Consider the following 17716-nt stretch of genomic DNA (forward strand, 5'->3'; position numbering starts at 1 on the left):
AAAATAATCGAAGAACGACTGACATTTTTAGAATCTGATCTCAGGTCAGAATGGGTTAATCAGACCAGTTGTGTGTGTCCAATGGAAACCTCGTATGAATCTGATCTCAGGTCAGAATGGGTTAAAATCCCTTGTTATGAATTGAATAGTTTGAAGTACCGACGTGGGATACTCGTCTCTCAGCTGGAATCACATGGTCTGTCTAATTCAGGGGTTCTCAAAGTGCGGTCTAAAGGGACTCCCAGGGGCTCCCCAGTAAAATGGATCAATATTACTGGGGAAACTATAGTGATATATATATATATCATGAAAATCTGTTTAACCCATTTTGGGATTTTGGGATTTGAGTGGTTGGTTTATCTCTGAGAGTGGCAAATGGATAAATTAACACTGTGACTATTTTAAACACTTTAACTTGTAGATCTACTGTTTTCTAATCTATGGTACCGTTGGACCGATCGAATTTAAATTAATAATTTAACTCTGAGTGGAACCATTTGGTTCCATTTGTACACTCTCAGAGTTAGACACATAAGGGTCCATTTGGTTCCAAACTGTCATGTATCTGGGGGACCCCCTGGACCTCCTGCTGTACCTGACTGTTGGTCCGTGGTGTTGAGGCCCGTCAGGCCCGGTTCCTCCGGCTGCTCCTCGTCATCCAGGATCAACGACACCCTCTTGATGCTCTGGATGCTGCCGCTGCACTCCGACATCAGACGCAGCTGCAGAGGAACAGAATGACCAGAATGACCAGAGGACCAGAGGACCAGAATGACCAGAATGACCAGAATGACCAGAGGACCAGAGGAACAGAATGACCAGAATGACCAGAGGACCAAATGACCAGAATGACCAGCATGACAGAGGACCAGAATGACCAGAATGACCAGAATGACCAGAGGACCAGAATGACCAGAATTACCAGAATGACCAGCATGACCAGAGGACCAGAATGACCAGAGGACCAGAGGACCAGAATGACCAGAATGACCAGAGGACCAGAATGACCAGAATGACCAGAATGACCAGAGGACCAGAATGACCAGAATGACCAGAGGACCAGAATGACCAGAATGACCAGCATGACCAGAGGACCAGAATGACCAGAATGACCAGAATGACCAGAGGACCAGAATGACCAGAATGACCAGCATGACCAGAGGACCAGAATGACCAGAGGACCAGAATGACCAGAGGAACAGAATGACCAGAGGACCAGAATGACCAGAATGACCAGAGGACCAGAATGACCAGAGGACCAGAATGACCAGAGGACCAGAATGACCAGAGGACCAGAACTGACCAGAGGACCAGAATGACCAGAGGACCAGAATGACCAGAATGACCAGAGAACAGAATGACCAGAGGACCAGAATGACCAAATGACCAGAGGACCAGAATGACCAGAATGACCAGAGGACCAGAATGACCAGAGGACCAGAATGACCAGAATGACCAGAGGACCAGAATGACAGAATGCAGAGGACCAGAGGACACAGAATGACCAGAGGACCAGAATGACCAGAATGACCAGAATGACCAGAATGACCAGAGGACCAGAACACGTTGTTCACAAATCCACACACTTATGAATAGAGATGGTTGAATGAATGGAAGACGGTTTCTGAACTGCCCACAGCCCTCCCATGAGACACAGACCGAGTAGAAAAAAATTGCACCATTTTTCATGATGATTATATATTAGTGAGGACCTATATTATATGACGATAGGTTGAAAAGCGGTGAAGTGGTCCTTTAAATAAATAAACAATGAAACGTCCAGAATACAGACCACAGCTCCTGTTGCACAGTTACAAACAGTGCGCCTCTGCCAATCAGTAACACCTGCTGCTTGATTGGGGGCGCATTACTGTAAATACACGCAGACGCAGGTAACCTTGGCCATGCCCTGTGTAGTGGTGACATCCTCAATAGTATAAACCCATAGACACCATATGGCTCTTACAGCCATAATGAACCAATATCGTCCATCTAGTTTTAGTATATATATATAGTATATTATCTGCCAACTGAGCGTGCCAAAACGTACCGCTGTGCGGTCACACGTTTTCACTTTAGCAGGAAGAATGATGACGTGAACGAGGACAGCTGCAGTGAGTTTATTAGCTGAGAAATTTGCTAAATTAACGAGGTCTGTCTGTGTCAGCGGGACAATATCTCACAGTTAAGAATACGTTTGCACAGAACCGGGGTTGATCCTGTGGCTGAAGGACGAACTGATGTGGCATATTATCACAAACATTAACACAACACTTCTGGATACATTTAACAGTACAAGACCTTGAAAAAAGCTTATTCTGGACCCAGGAAGAACTGATTCATATTTTGCTCTCCACCTACAGTAGGGCTATATACTGTAGGCCACTGAGAGTAAAGACACATGGGAGGAATGCTAGACAAAAGGGGACAACACATTTTATAGTTTTGTATATATGCAATTGTTCTCAATATGAAATATTTAGGTCGTTTATTGAACGATTCCGTCTTTACTTCATGAATAATTCTAAATACAACTCTACATTATGTACACTACAGTATAACATGAAACATTTAAGACGAGGGGGCATTAATTACTCCAATTAAATTAGATCAGAAGGCCTGCATATCAGCCCCATCCATCCATCCATGAAGATGGATGGATGGATGCATCAGCCCCCAGTGTGTCCAGTCCATAATGTGTCCAAGTGTCCCTGAGCAAGACACCTCAAGACCCCTATACTGTTCTCTGGGCGCTCCCTGTATTAATAGCCTTTTTTTTAAATCCCTGCTAAAAACGTATATTGTTTCTCCTTGGCTTTTAAGCCCCACTTTTCCTCACTGTAAGCAAATGCTTGCTAGTTTTGTGCTATTGCCTACAGATGTCTGTTTATATTGCACTTTTTGCTTTTGCTGTTTGCTATTGCTTTTCTGCTGCCTGTTTATATGTCATAATGTTTGTTTATATATTGCATTGTTCGCCCTCGTCTTTCTTTTAACCTGTGCAGCACTTTGGTTGACTTTGTTAAATGTGCAATATAAATAAAGTTGAGTTGAGTTGAGCGTCCACTGTGTCTAAATATTTAGAATGTGAAAATACTGTGCTCAGAGTAGCAAAAAAAACCCTCCATTTGTATCGTTGTGGGAGAATCATCAGACTTACATAGCCCGGTTTGAGTGGTGTTCTGGTGTGAGAGGGTTAGACTTACATAGCCCGGTTTGAGTGGTGTTCTGGTGTGAGAGGGTTAGACTTACATAGCCGGTTTGAGTGGTGTTCTGGTGTGGGAGGGTTAGACTTACATAGCCCGGTTTGAGTGGTGTTCTGGTGTGAGAGGGTTAGACTTACATAGCCCGGTTTGAGTGGTGTTCTGGTGTGAGAGGGTTAGACTTACATAGCCCGGTTTGAGTGGTGTTCTGGTGTGAGAGGGTTAGACTTACATAGCCCGGTTTGAGTGGTGTTCTGGTGTGAGAGGGTTAGACTTACATAGCCCGGTTTGAGTGGGGTGCTGGTGTGAGAGGGTTAGACTTACATAGCCCGGTTTGAGTGGTGTTCTGGTGTGGGAGGGTTAGACTTACATAGCCCGGTTTGAGTGGTGTTCTGGTGTGGGAGGGTTGGACTTACATAGCCCGGTTTGAGTGGGGTGCTGGTGTGGGAGGGCGGCGGTTCCTCATGGATCCTCAGCTGGACTCCAGCTGAACTCACTGACTCTCCAGGAGGAGTCTGCCACGGTGGAGACTCTGTGGGTATGGACCTGGACCTGGATGGAACTGAAACGGCACACAGATATGCGCGCAAACACACACACACACACACACACACACACACACAGTGGGTGATAATTCCCTACAACACTTTTATTATCCCTTTCTCTCTCTCTCTCTCTCTCTCCAGTTTGACTTCCAGCATGGATCCAGGCCAAGCATATTGGCTCTGGTGCCTCTCCTTATCTCAATGTGTGTATCAATGCCACACGATGAAAAGTTTGGAATTGATCACAGTTCATGTCTGTGTACATGAACTATAACCACTTAAACCACACATACTGTGCTTCATTGGTTCTGTCTAGATACTGTATTGTTCCGTAAAATAGCCAAATTTCAAGTTCACATGGTGTTAACTTGCAACACGATGCGTTGGGAGTTGCCACCGGTCTGCTATCTTTTGCCATATTTAGTCATATAGTCTTTTTAATAGTTATCAATTATTAGTTTCTGTCACATTTTTGTCACCTGGAATGTTTTAGTGTTAGTCTAGTTTTAGTCGACTAAAGACTATGATTTTTGTGTAGTTTGCATTTGTTGACGAAATTGTCTATTTGTATATGTATATTTAGCCTTAGTTTTAGTCGTCATAGCTTAGTTTAAATTCAGTTTCCATTTAGTTTTCACACATGACTGTGTGAAAACTAAATCTTTTCATTCACAATGACACACATACTGTACAGACAAACCTTATTCTAGACACTTTAACCCACGGCTAGGTCATAAAAAAGCTTTACCTGAGGATATGATATTTATAGGACAATAAGGACATAGCAGTTGCGTTCCATCAATCCAGAAAAACACGATTGTACCGTTTGTTTTGTTGTTTTAGTTTTTAACAGAATCAAATGTATGAATGAATGAACCATTGTAATGCGCTTTGTTGAGCACTTGGAAAAGCGCTATAAAAAATGCAATTCATTATTATGGATCATGATTTCCCCAGGATCCTGGATGGCTTGATTCTATAGGCTCACAAAAAAATGATTTTTGGGAAATATCAATGGGGAAAAAAAACGAATGGGGTCTGGATCAATGGAACCGGAAAATGGCCACCACTGCTATGCCCTATAGTGGAGGGGGGAGAAAGACACATTAAAAAATACAGTAGAAGCAGTGACAGAATAGCAGAGCGAAAGACACGAGCAGAACCCAAGTATAGTGAGTACAGTGTTTTGTAACTGTCCCTGATGCCCACCCTGGAGGAAATGATGACTTCATGCATGGCTGAAGAACCCCAGCATTTCCCAGCAAGCACGGTCAGGCCCTGGACCATTGGGGCCAAATAAGGTCAAACCAAGACTAGTCACATCTGGCCCAGAATATCACCTGATTTCAACCATCATACATTCTGCCCACTAAGACAGACGTCCCTGGATGAATCAGAGAGAGTCCGATAGAGTCATATCATAATTAGTCAGATGATCTGGCCCAGAATAAGCTACTGTATATTATTTAAACTGGTGAAAACGTCCTGGAAATGACGTAAAGATTTGGCTTGCTGGGTTACACTCCCGAACCAAGGCAAGGAAAAACTAAACTAAACAAAACAAAACCAAATAAACAGCCAAAAGAGGGGAGAAAAAAAAAGAACAATATGCAAAAGTTCATCAGCAGCACCACAGTGGTTCTGTTGCCTTCCTCTGGAGAGTGGAGGAGTGACACAGCTGAGGAGGAGGGGGGAAAGCCTTCCTCTGGAGAGTGGAGGAGTGACACAGCTGAGGAGGAGGGGGGAAAGCCTTCCTCTGGAGAGTGGAGGAGTGACACAGCTGAGGAGGAGGGGGGGGGGGAAGCCTTCCTCTGGAGAGTGGAGGAGTGACACAGCTGAGGAGGAGGAGGGGGAAAGCCTTCCTCTGGAGAGTGGAGGAGTGACACAGCTGAGGAGGAGGGGGAAAGCCTTCCTCTGGAGAGTGGAGGAGTGACACAGCTGAGGAGGAGGAGGGGGGAAAGCCTTCCTCTGGAGAGTGGAGGAGTGACACAGCTGAGGAGGAGGAGGGGGGAAAGCCTTCCTCTGGAGAGTGGAGGAGTGACACAGCTGAGGAGGAGGGGGAAAGCCTTCCTCTGGAGAGTGGAGGAGTGACACAGCTGAGGAGGAGGGGGAAAGCCTTCCTCTGGAGAGTGGAGGAGTGACACAGCTGAGGAGGAGGGGGAAAGCCTTCCTCTGGAGAGTGGAGGAGTGACACAGCTGAGGAGGAGGAGGGGGAAAGCCTTCCTCTGGAGAGTGGAGGAGTGACACAGCTGAGGAGGAGGGGGGAAAGCCTTCCTCTGGAGAGTGGAGGAGTGACACAGCTGAGGAGGAGGAGGGGGAAAGCCTTCCTCTGGAGAGTGGAGGAGTGACACAGCTGAGGAGGAGGGGGGGAAAGCCTTCCTCTGGAGAGTGGAGGAGTGACACAGCTGAGGAGGAGGAGGGGGAAAGCCTTCCTCTGGAGAGTGGAGGAGTGACACAGCTGAGGAGGAGGAGGGGGAAAGCCTTCCTCTGGAGAGTGGAGGAGTGACACAGCTGAGGAGGAGGGGGGGAAAGCCTTCCTCTGGAGAGTGGAGGAGTGACACAGCTGAGGAGGAGGAGGGGGAAAGCCTTCCTCTGGAGAGTGGAGGAGTGACACAGCTGAGGAGGAGGGGGGAAAGCCTTCCTCTGGAGAGTGGAGGAGTGACACAGCTGAGGAGGAGGAGGGGGAAAGCCTTCCTCGGGAGAGTGGAGGAGTGACACAGCTGCAGCCATGAAGCAACACCCAGCCCCTGATAGAGCTGTCACAATCATTACATAATAATCGCCTGATCGTGATTATTCCTGATTGCAGCAGTTTATACTTTGCATAATCCTCAGAACTGTTTCCAATGACAACTGTATAAATTCATCTTTTGCGTTTAAAAGAACATACATTTATCATTTATTTTTAGAACATAGTTATAGGTAATAACCGCTCTAAAGCTCTGTGAGCTTGTAGATCAGTGATTTCTGCCATTTAAATAACCGCTCTAAAGCTCTGTGAGCTTGTAGATCAGCGATTTCTGCTATTTAAAACAAAATTAAGAAGCAAGTAGGCTACTTGAGTATTCAAATGAAAAATAAAAGTATATATATTGATTTATTTTGATTATATTCTGATTCAATTCGTGCTTACAAAGCCTGAAAGCCAAAAGTCAAAACTAAAATGTTTTATTTTTTATTTACACGTGCTTAATGTTCAACGCCCTAAACACAATAATTATTATCATCAAACGCAATTATTTATTACGACGATCATCAATGCGTAGAGTAAAATGTCATGATGGTGACAGTATATTTGTGACATGGTTCTCAGAGCGTGGAGAAGTGTGTGGGGGGGGGGTGAGAGGGGGGGGGGGGGGTGCGCTTGGCGATCTCAGAGCGTGTAAAAGGGTGGTGGGGGGTCAGGGGGTGCACTTGGCGATGGGGTGGAGGAACAGGTTGACTCCTACCCAGAGAGGAGGGTCCCAGGGTGGAGGGGCCCTGGGCGGAGGGGCCCTCCCAGGCTTCCGTATACTCCTCCTCCTCCTCCAGGCTCTCTGAGAGAGAGACGGTCAGGAATGAAGATGGAACCGTTGGTTTTGTGCGTGTGTGTGTGTGTGTGTGTGTGTGTGTGTGTGTGTGTGTGTGCGTGCGTGTGTTTTATATCAGTGGTTCCCAAACTTTCTTTTCATGTCAAGGACCCCTGAATTGACCCTCATTATCCCTCATTATGTGACGGGTGCATTTATTTAAATGATGCGTTTGTGGAGAAGCGTGCTGTGTGTGGCCTTTTAAAACAAAATATATTTAGCACATTGGGTGTGGGTATATATAATGTGCATTACAGTACAAATTAAAAATAAATTGGCATTATTAAAAATAAAAATCACACCCGTGTGAAGTGACTGAGGGTGCTCTTATCATCGTACGACGTCATCTCGTTCTGGCCAATCACAATGTGCGTCCTCACTTTTGTCTTCGATGTTTGTGTTTAAACAAACACACAAACCCTCAAAGCTGGACATAATAGGAGCCCCTCAAAGAAATACTCCATATAATGTATCACGATTCACGTCATCTGGTTATTTGCACTTATTATTGTTATTTGCACTTATTATTAGTAGTGAAATATATACAAAACATATCTCTGCTGTTGGGAAAAAACCACCTAACTCCAAAATGTTCATTTTTCAGGACATGAAAAATATATCATTGTCAGGAAATTAAGAAAATCTTATACTTTGAAAACAAAGCAATACTGCCTCATCAAAGTTGGTGTTTTGACTTTATTTATTGTTAATTACTTGCATGAGAGGGGTAGGTGTTAGCTGCTTTAGCAGAGAGTTTGAGGGTCCAATGGAGTTAAGAGGTTTTGTCCGAAGCGCTTTTTACTACTTTCCATTGGTTCAATATTTTCGAAACAACACACTGAGAACTCGCCAGTTTACAGAGTCGCTGCGTTTCAGTGCATTGGTATTCACATACTCAACTTTTTTATCATTTAACCCATTCTGACCTGAGATCAGATTCATACGAGGTTTCCACTGGACACACACTGGTCTGATTAACCCATTCTGACCTGAGATCAGATTCTAAAAATGTCAGTCGTTCTTCGAATTTTTCAAAAATAGCAGACCTACAAGCTCGTATCGCGCCACTCGGTGGCGCGATATGAGCTTGTAGATCTGCTATTTTTCAATAGCTAAAGCATAACATGATGCTAACACCAAAATGGGTGCCCGGTCAGAATGGGTTAATTGCACAAAATCACTTTGGAAATGAACTATAACATGGTCAGGCAGCCTCCGTAGACATTTTTAAAGCTCAGCTCAAGATCCACTTCTACAACATTGCTTTTAATTGATCTTTTATTTTTGTTATTCATGTCCTCACTGTATTGCATTACTGCTTGTTCTTAATGTTGTTGCCTTGCTTTTCTTTCTATTCTCCATTTTTCTGTAAAGCACTTTGAGCTGCATTTCATGTCATGAAAGGTGCTATACAAATAAAGTTTTATTATTATTATTATTATTATTATTATCTGTGGGGTTGACATCATGTTAGCATAACGATGAAGACATTGATGAAGAATGTCATCAGAGTTGGTAAACTGGCGAGTTCTCCAGATACCTTCAATAGCACTGATTTATGAACGGAGAAAAAAAAGATAAAAGGGAAGAAAAAAACTCAAAAATGAATGATGAAGCAGTGGTCACTGTGGATGGGCTGTGGTGGAACCAGTGTTGACTAGTTTTAGTCATAGTGTCTTGAATAGTTTTCACTTAGCTTTAGTCGCATTTTAGTCACTCGGAATGTTTTAGTGTTTAGTCTAGTTTTAGTCGACTAAAATTTCATAAGATTTTAGTCGACTAAATCTACAGTTGATTTAGTCGACTAAAATGTATTTTGGCGGACCTTGATGCCATCGTAATGACTGATTTTACACTTGCTGAAAATAGCAGATCTAGCAGCTCACAACACGTCACAGCGCGACGCGTTGTGAGCTTGTAGATCTGCTATTTTCAGGATGCAACAGAGTGTAAAATGACTTATACTGGATCTCTTGTGCTCTCTCTAACATTTTAGTCTATAGTTTTTATTTGTTGACGAAATTGTCAATGTATTTAGTCTTAGTTTTAGTCATCGTAGCCGAGTTCCATTTAGTTTCCGTCAGTGAAAAAAGGTAGTCGATGAACATTTTTCGTCACAGTTTTAGTCGACGAAAACAACACTGGGTTGTGGAAGGAAAGACTGTAACTCTCCTCCTACTTCTAGAGGCAGCGGTGGCCGAATGGTTTGCGGAGCGGTCTTGATATCGGAAGGTCGCTAGTTCGTATCCCCGGACCGGCACGTTAAAATTATCACCGCTGAAGTGCCCTTTGGACAAGGCATTGAACCTCTACCATGAAATGTTCTATGAGCAGGGCCTGGCTGTAAACAAGTTCTTGAGCTTAGTCCAGTTACCCTGGGTAAACATAGTACCTCTCCTCCTACCTGACAGTGCGCTGAAGTACGAGCCTTCGTCTTCATCGTCCTGCCGGTCTTCGTCCTCGTCGTCCTCGTGTGAGGAGGACCCTCCCACGTCTCCCGTGTGGTCCCACTCCAGCGGCAGAGACTCCACGCTGGCCGGCGTTCCCGCGCGCTCCAGCGGACAGCGGAGCAGGTGGACGGGCGTGGCCGGCAGGCCGCCGTGTTGGCTCCGCCCGCCCAGCCACGGCCGGCCAATCAGCTCCAAGCTGCCCTCCAGGGAGGTGCCGTCGCCAAAGAGCTCCGGTTCTTCCTTGACCGACTGAGAGGGAGAGGGAGAGGGAGAGGGAGAGGGAGAGAGGGAGAGGGAGAGGGAGAGGGAGAGGGAGAGGGAGAGAGAGAGAGAGAGAGAGAGAGGGAGAGAGAGAGAGAGAGAGAGAGAGAGAGGGAGAGAGAGAGAGAGAGAGCAGGACTATGTGAGCTACATTAGGACTGCATTACAATTTAAAATTTAGGCCTTTAGCAGACGCTCTTAATCCACAGCGATTTACATTTAGACTTGAGGCCGTTTTCTGAAAAACCTATATTTCTATGTCAGTGGTTCATGTCAAGGACCCCCGGAATTATTATGTATTTGGCCACGAGCCCCATCTGAAAATATGTTGTTCCTGCAGGGACCCCCCTCAGAAGCAAAGATGTGAGTTAAAAACGTTTAACTAGTTTTTAAGCTAATACATAGTGTAACATCTTGCATTATATTCATTTTAAAATAGTAGACCGGTGGTTTTCAACCCGTTTCATTTCAAGGCCCGGGCCACCATTACTAAAATGTCATCAAACTTTGATGAAGTGCGCGCGCACGTGCTTGCGTGCGTACGTGTGTGTGCGTGTGTGTGTGTGTGTGTGTGTGTGTGTGTGTGTGAGAGGTCTAACCTGTGGCTGGCTGAGGCGCTGGTGGAAGCGGACCAGGCGACCGAACACCTCCTGGCAGTAGGAGTGCAGCTCCTCCAGCTCCTCCTCCATGAGGGCAGCGTCCTGAGGGCAGCTGCCCTGGATCAGGCCCTCGCCGAACACGATGAGGCCGTCTATACGCTCTGTGTTCAGTGCTATCTCCTTCTGGAAGCCCTGGGGAGATATAAGAACACCATGAGGCCGTCGATACGCTCCGTGTTCAGAGCTATCTCCTTCTGGAAGCCCTGGGGAGATATAAGAACACCATGAGGCCGTCGATACGCTCTGTGTTCAGAGCTATCTCCTTCTGGAAGCCCTGGGGAGATATAAGAACACCATGAGGCCGTCGATACGCTCTGTGTTCAGAGCTATCTCCTTCTGGAAGCCCTGGGGAGATATAAGAACACCATGAGGCCGTCGATACGCTCCGTGTTCAGAGCTATCTCCTTCTGGAAGCCCTGGGGAGATATAAGAACACCATGAGGCCGTCGATACGCTCTGTGTTCAGAGCTATCTCCTTCTGGAAGCCCTGGGGAGATATAAGAACACCATGAGGCCGTCGATACGCTCCGTGTTCAGCGCTATCTCCTTCTGGAAGCCCTGGGGAGATATAAGAACACCATGAGGCTGTCTATCTATAGGCTTTCTGTTCAGCGCTATCTCCTTCTGGAAGCCCTGGGGAGCCATGCAGAGATATAAGAACACGATGAGGCCGTCTATCTGTGTTGTTCAGCGCTATCTCCTTCTGGAAGACCTGAGAGCGCTGAGAGCCCTGAGAGCGCTATCTCCTTGTGGAAGCCCTGTGGAGCCAGAGATATTAGAACACTATGATGGACTGGCCGGGTGATGGCAGATACTGTACATGTGGGTGAGTGTGGAGGAGAGACATTGAGGTTTAAAGCAGGGGGTGGGGCAACTTTGACGATGGAGAGGGTCGCAATATTTCCACACTCACTCCACACATTGCATATTACTATCGTGGACTGACTGTCTGCTACAGAGCTGATCATGAGGTTATATCTTCCCTTCTTCTTCTCTGGTAGTCCTGCCTCAAAGCAGACCAGAGGTAGAAAACCAGTCGTTCCCTGTGATGTCATCGCTATAGGGACACATGCATCGGTATAAGCAGGAACTGGGGATGGCAACGAAGGACCGGAAGGTCTGGCGTGGCATTGTGAAATCCATGATCTCGAACCGCGGTCGAAAAATTATGATGTGTGCGTGCGTGTATACGTGCGTGTATACTTACATTGAGTTGCTGCATCTTGCAGTGGACGTTGCTCTCTGAGAAGTGCTCCACGTTGGTCAGCTTCAGGTCCAGCTCTGTCAGCCACACCAACATGCTCTCTCTGGTGCCCTCGAAGTCCTCCCTCTGGCTGGTGAAATGCTGAGAGGAGGAGAGAACCACATGTAGGCACCAACAAACTAAACACAAAATACAAGTCCTCCCTCTGGCTGGTGAAATGCTGAGAGGAGGAGAGAACCACAGGCACCACCAAACTAAACACGTCACAAATGTACAACGAGCACCCGTGAATTAAATAGCTAATTTAAGTTAACTGAGAGCCGAATACCACACCAAACTAATTATGTATAGGGCAATTGACTAACTTCTTTTTTAACCCATTTTGGACTGAGGCCGATTAAAACAATTTCTAAATCCTAAAAGTTTTCTGAAAAACCTATGTTTCTATGTGAGTGGTGCTCAACCTTTTTCATGTCAAGAACCCCCAGAATTATCTGTATTTATATTTGGCCGCCGACCACCCATCTGAAAATATGGTGTTCCGGGACCCCCCAGAAGCAAATATTTGGGTTAAAAAAAACGTTGAAATAATATAATATTCAAAGATTTGCGCCACATTTTCAAGATTAATTTTTCAAAATATCTCATATATTATTACAAGCTCATGGTGCGGCAGCTTGTAGATCTATTTCTCAATATCTAAAGTATAACATAATCCTTAAAACACCAAAAGGGGTTCCTGTCCTGATTGGGTTAAAATAGTCACAGAGTTAATTTATCCATTTGCCACTCTCAGAGTTTGTAACCCATTTTTGACCTGAGATCAGATTCTAAAAATGTCTTGTCTACATCCTGACAGTTTTCTGAAAAAGCCGTGTTTCTATGTGTCAGTCGTTCTTCGATTTTTCCAAAAATAGCAGACCTACAAGCTCGTAGCGCGCCACTCGGTGGCGCGCTATGAGCTTGTAGATCTGCTATTTTTCAATAGCTAAAACATAACACGATGCTAACACCTAAAGGGGTTAAACCAACACTCTCAGAGTTAAACCAACACTCAACTCAGATGGATCTCTTGAATTACCTTGAGCCTGCGGAGGACGGACGCCACCCTGCGGTACAGAGCGTCCCAGCGCTGGTTGCCCTGGTGGACCATGGCTTTGAGCTGGCTGGCCCGGTCCGTGCGGTTCTCCATGGTCAGCCGGCGGTACTGAGTGTTGACCAGCTCCAGCTGCGTCAGACGTTCATGGACCTGCCTCTGGAAACCCTGAGAGGGAGAACCGGGAAGAATGGATATGTTCTGTGTGTACTGTGTGCTTCTAAATCAGGAACCTGGCAACCCTGAGAGGGAGAACCAGGAAGAATGGATATGTTCTGTATGCTTCTAAATCAGTGGTTCAAACACTTGTTCACCTCAAGGACCCCTAAATTGACAGTAGTTGGCCCGTGGACCCCCCATTTGAAAAGACCTGCCAGAAGCAACAGATACTGGAGAGGTTGTGGGGATGCAAATGTAGATCACTCACATGTTTTTTGGAAATGTCCCAAAATAGATTTGTTTTGGAAAATTATACATGAGCAGATACAAAAGATATTGGGATACGAGGTGCCTATGAAGTGTGATGTTTTGTATTTAGGAAACCTGATGGGGGGTCAGATACGAGGAGAGGATAGATATTTGATAAACATTTTATTGGCGGCAGCAAAGAAAGCTATCACAAGAAAATGGGGACAGATGGAACCTCCAACACAGGAACAGTGGGAGGACTTGATTCAGGAGATTCATTTTATGGAGAAACTAACACACAGTCTGAGGCTACAAGAAGAAAAAATGGAGGACAAATGGTATAAATGGACAATATTTAAGGGTATAGGGGAATGAGAGACAACTGTGAATGCCTAGAAAGATGTATGTAACTTTTTAAAACGCAATGTCGATGCCTGTTGTATTTTTTATTTTTCTGTTTTTTATTTTTTGTACGTCTGTGATGTTATATATATTGTAAGTTTGTTTTTTCTGTCTTGTCTTGTAAAACAATAAAAAATTAAGAAAAGACCTGCCAGGGACCCCCCATAAGAGAACATTTTTACGGCTCTAGCAGTGATTCTCAACCATTTTAATGTCAACAACCCTCAGTTTGATATGCAACAGGCTTTTAATGGCTATTTAATGGCATTTCTATCTCTGAGACCCGCATTTGTATTGTTAAATCAATGTTAATTTGAACCAAATGGGCCCCCTGGAAGACCCCTACGTGTCCCCCGGACCCCACTTTGGGAACCACTGTTCTAAACAATGAACACTGTAAAGGCTCATACATAGTCTGTATTTCCGGTGGTGAGGCGACCACCGAACTACAACATGACGTCACTGAGGTGACCACCGAACTACAACATGACGTCACTGAGGTGACCACCGAACTACAACATGACGTCACTGAGGTGACCACCGAACTACAACATGACGTCACTGAGGTGACCACCGAACTACAACATGACGTCACTGAGGTGACCACCGAACTACAACATGACGTCACTGAGGTGACCACCGAACTACAACATGACGTCACTGAGGTGACCACCGAACTACAACATGGCGTCACTGAGCCGCGGTGAAGAGCAAACCACCACCACCGCTCTAGCCCTTCTCTCTGTTTTTACTCGCCACCGCTCAACGTTATTTCAGCACCAAAAATCCAGACTATGAAACCTTTTGAGCCCCAATCCCCCGCCGGCGGGGGCAAACGGCTGTCCACCTCATGAACAGCTCTCAGCGGGTAAATGGGGCTGGTCAAGGTCTCAGGTTCCAACTCCGATATTTTAGATTTTCCCTCCCGGACCCCCGTGGCGTTTAAGGCCCCTATTTTGACACTCTTATTTCCAGGTCTTAGGCGGTTCTTAGGCCTTTTCTCTTTCACTAAAGGTGATACAATGTTACATTTTGTTTCCCCCTATATCCAATTTTAACACTTCTCAGGCAAATGTCAAATATCTCAGTCATAGCAGGTTGTTGGGGTAAATTCATGTTGATGTGTGTGTGGGCGCTCGGCCGCTCTACAAACCAACCTCAAACTTCTTCAGCTCCTCCTTGGCCACCGTGTAGAGGACGTCGGCAGAGTTGGGGTTGGCCGCCGTGCGTTCGGCCATCTTGAGCCAGTCCTCGAAGCGAGAGTAGTCGTCCAGGAACTTGCACCACATTCTCCACGTCTCCTCAATCCTGCAATGTGTAATAATCCATAATAAATGGTAAATGGTGCATTTATATAGAGCCTTTATCCAAGGCGCTTTTACATAGATTGTGCATTACATTCACCCATTCACACACACACACACACACACACACACACACACACACACACACACACACACACACACACACACACACAATTCAATTCAATTTTCAATTCAAAGGGCTTTATTGGCATGAGAAAACATACGTTTACATTGCCAAAGCAGAAAGAACAATACAACGATACAGCAATACAATCAGAACAAAATTATGTACTTTGAAGGTCAGAATCTTCAATAGATCAACTTCTGTGTACCAAGATCACTTGATGCAGGTATAGTGCAGGAATATACGCAATGATTAGTCTTTAGGGTGGTTGTGTTCCATTTGATATCCTTCTCCTATCACAGCAACTCACAAATCTTGCTGCTGTGTTTGCACATTGTTGTACTTCGCCCAGCAGATATGGGAGTTTTTTGTCATTGGTCATGTTTTCAAAATCTCCGTGTGTGGTTGTGATCTGTGGGAAGTATGTGTCTCTGATGTCTGATGTCACACACATTCATACACCGATGGCGACGGAAACCATGCAAGGCACCAACCTGCACATCAGGAGCAATTAGGGGTTCAGTGTCTTGCTCAAGGACACTTCGACACTAACTCTGGGGGAGCACACAGGGTTCGAACTGGCAACCTTGCGGTTACCATCCAGCCACTGAGCCACCTACATCACCTCTGACAAAAAGGAACCCAACATGTATTGCTTCGTTTATCACAACACTTAACAAACACAGACTATGCTGGCATCTCCGAAACCAAGCATTTTGTAAGGTTCACCCAACACATATTCTGGTGAGTTTTACAACCATGTCAGTTAATTATTATCTCTAGACTGGGACAGATGTCTTTGATGACTGATTTTGCAATGAAGATGTTAATTTTCCTTTGGAACAAAAGGTGTTTTAGGACTCAAACACAAAACGTTACAAGCATTAGCATAATAGTGCTGCCAACGAATATTCCATATTCGAATGAATATTCTAATGTAAAAAAATAAAAGAATAATCGAATGTATTAAATTAAGATTTGAATTAAAAAAAATAACAATACAATTGCTGTGTGAGTTCTGGTGAGACTCTGTGGTGCCACGTAAACTACAAAAATTAGGCTATTAAGATAATTATGAATCATTAATTTGATCTCGCAAAGACTCAAGAGAGCACATTTCTCAGCACCAACCACGGCCCATACAGGACCGGACCATATACATAAAGAAAGTTTTACAGCACATCAGGCTGCAATATTCATATCATATTCATATTAAAATCATATACATTCGAAATCATTCGAAATCATTCGAAATTAATTTCCATGAATGTAATTTTTGGCCAATTCTGGCAGCACTGTGACTATGGCATAATGAGCATTAGAGAAAGCTAAAGACAAATACTAAAATGAGAGAGAGAGAGCTCCCTCAGCCCAACCTGAGTCTCCGGGAGAGAGAGAGACAGAGACAGACCTGAGTCTGCGGTCCAGAGCCATGGTACACAGAGAGAGAGAGAGAGAGACATAGACCCAACCTGAGTCTGCGGTCCAGAGCCATGGTACAGATGGCCCTCCAGCGCTGGTCCAGGCTGCGGCTGGTCTCCTGCAGGGAGTCGCTCTCCGTCTCCGTCCCACACGCCGCGTCCTCGTCCCTCAGCAGGACGTCACAGAGGCTCAGCACGGACGCCACGCCCTCTGTGTGCTGCTCAATGTCCCTCTGGAGCTCCTGGACAGACAGACGGACAGACGGCATGGAGTCAGTAAACACAGACAGACGGCATGGAGTCAGTCCACACAGACAGACAGACCGCATGTCCACACAGACAGACACAGATGTGAGACAGAGAGGTATGGCACTCTGCACTATACAGTATGTGATGATCCCCAAAAACACAAAGGACATAGATAATATGCATTATTAAGCATATATAATATGCATTATTAAGCGTGGGCACTCGGGGACGGGCGGAGCGCCTGGTTCCCCGGGCCTGATCGGACATCTACTGTAGTATAGAGGAGTCCCTTAAGACAGAGGGTGGGATGGAAGGAGGGAGAGAAAGAAAGAAAGAAAGAAATGAATTAACCTATTAGAACCGAGAAAGCATCTGTGTCATTTTATCACACTTTGTGAAACTACCGATTCAGAGAAGAATTTGTATGTAGATCTTAAAGAAAGAAAGACTAACAACAGAATGAAGGAAAGGACACATGTTCCAAAGTGAAGGTCTCGGTGTCAGAGACAATCAGAGTTGTTTGAGTGAAGTGTACTTCATACGGATCGATGCGATGTGAGAGCATAGAATACGGCTGAAGAATCTTAAGGCCAGTGTGAATCACGGCCAGGGGGCGACCAGGCAACCGTATTGGGGACCAGTGTGAATCCCACGATTTTGTAACCCATTTTTCACCCCTGTTGTCAATCATCTAATGTGATCCTGGGCTCTAAACACACCCTCCACCAACCTAGTCCCCATATATGGGGGACAAGGGGAGAGCAACGGACTTGAACTCATGCTTCCTTCATGCCTGAGTGTCCAAGTTGCTCCCTTACAAC

At 45.3% G+C, this 17716-nt stretch overlaps 1 protein-coding gene across 1 annotated transcript in view; it reads right to left on the bottom strand.

The window, feature by feature from the left end:
- Window positions 1–17716, bottom strand: part of LOC308334452 (nesprin-2-like) — a 54117-nt gene that overhangs the window by 4475 nt on the left and 31926 nt on the right. Inside the window, exons 11-19 of the mRNA XM_080791208.1 lie at window positions 16698–16888; window positions 14955–15105; window positions 12973–13155; window positions 11895–12032; window positions 10628–10819; window positions 9722–10016; window positions 7198–7284; window positions 3620–3765; window positions 596–722 (exon numbers count right to left, since the gene is read on the bottom strand). Of these exons, the coding sequence (XP_080647334.1) occupies window positions 596–722; window positions 3620–3765; window positions 7198–7284; window positions 9722–10016; window positions 10628–10819; window positions 11895–12032; window positions 12973–13155; window positions 14955–15105; window positions 16698–16888 (1510 nt within the window). The remainder of the gene's footprint in view (window positions 1–595; window positions 723–3619; window positions 3766–7197; window positions 7285–9721; window positions 10017–10627; window positions 10820–11894; window positions 12033–12972; window positions 13156–14954; window positions 15106–16697; window positions 16889–17716) is intronic.

This window comes from Protomyctophum bolini, assembly GCF_963924005.1.
Source record: "Protomyctophum bolini genome assembly, chromosome: 19".
Taxonomy (NCBI): domain Eukaryota; kingdom Metazoa; phylum Chordata; class Actinopteri; order Myctophiformes; family Myctophidae; genus Protomyctophum; species Protomyctophum bolini.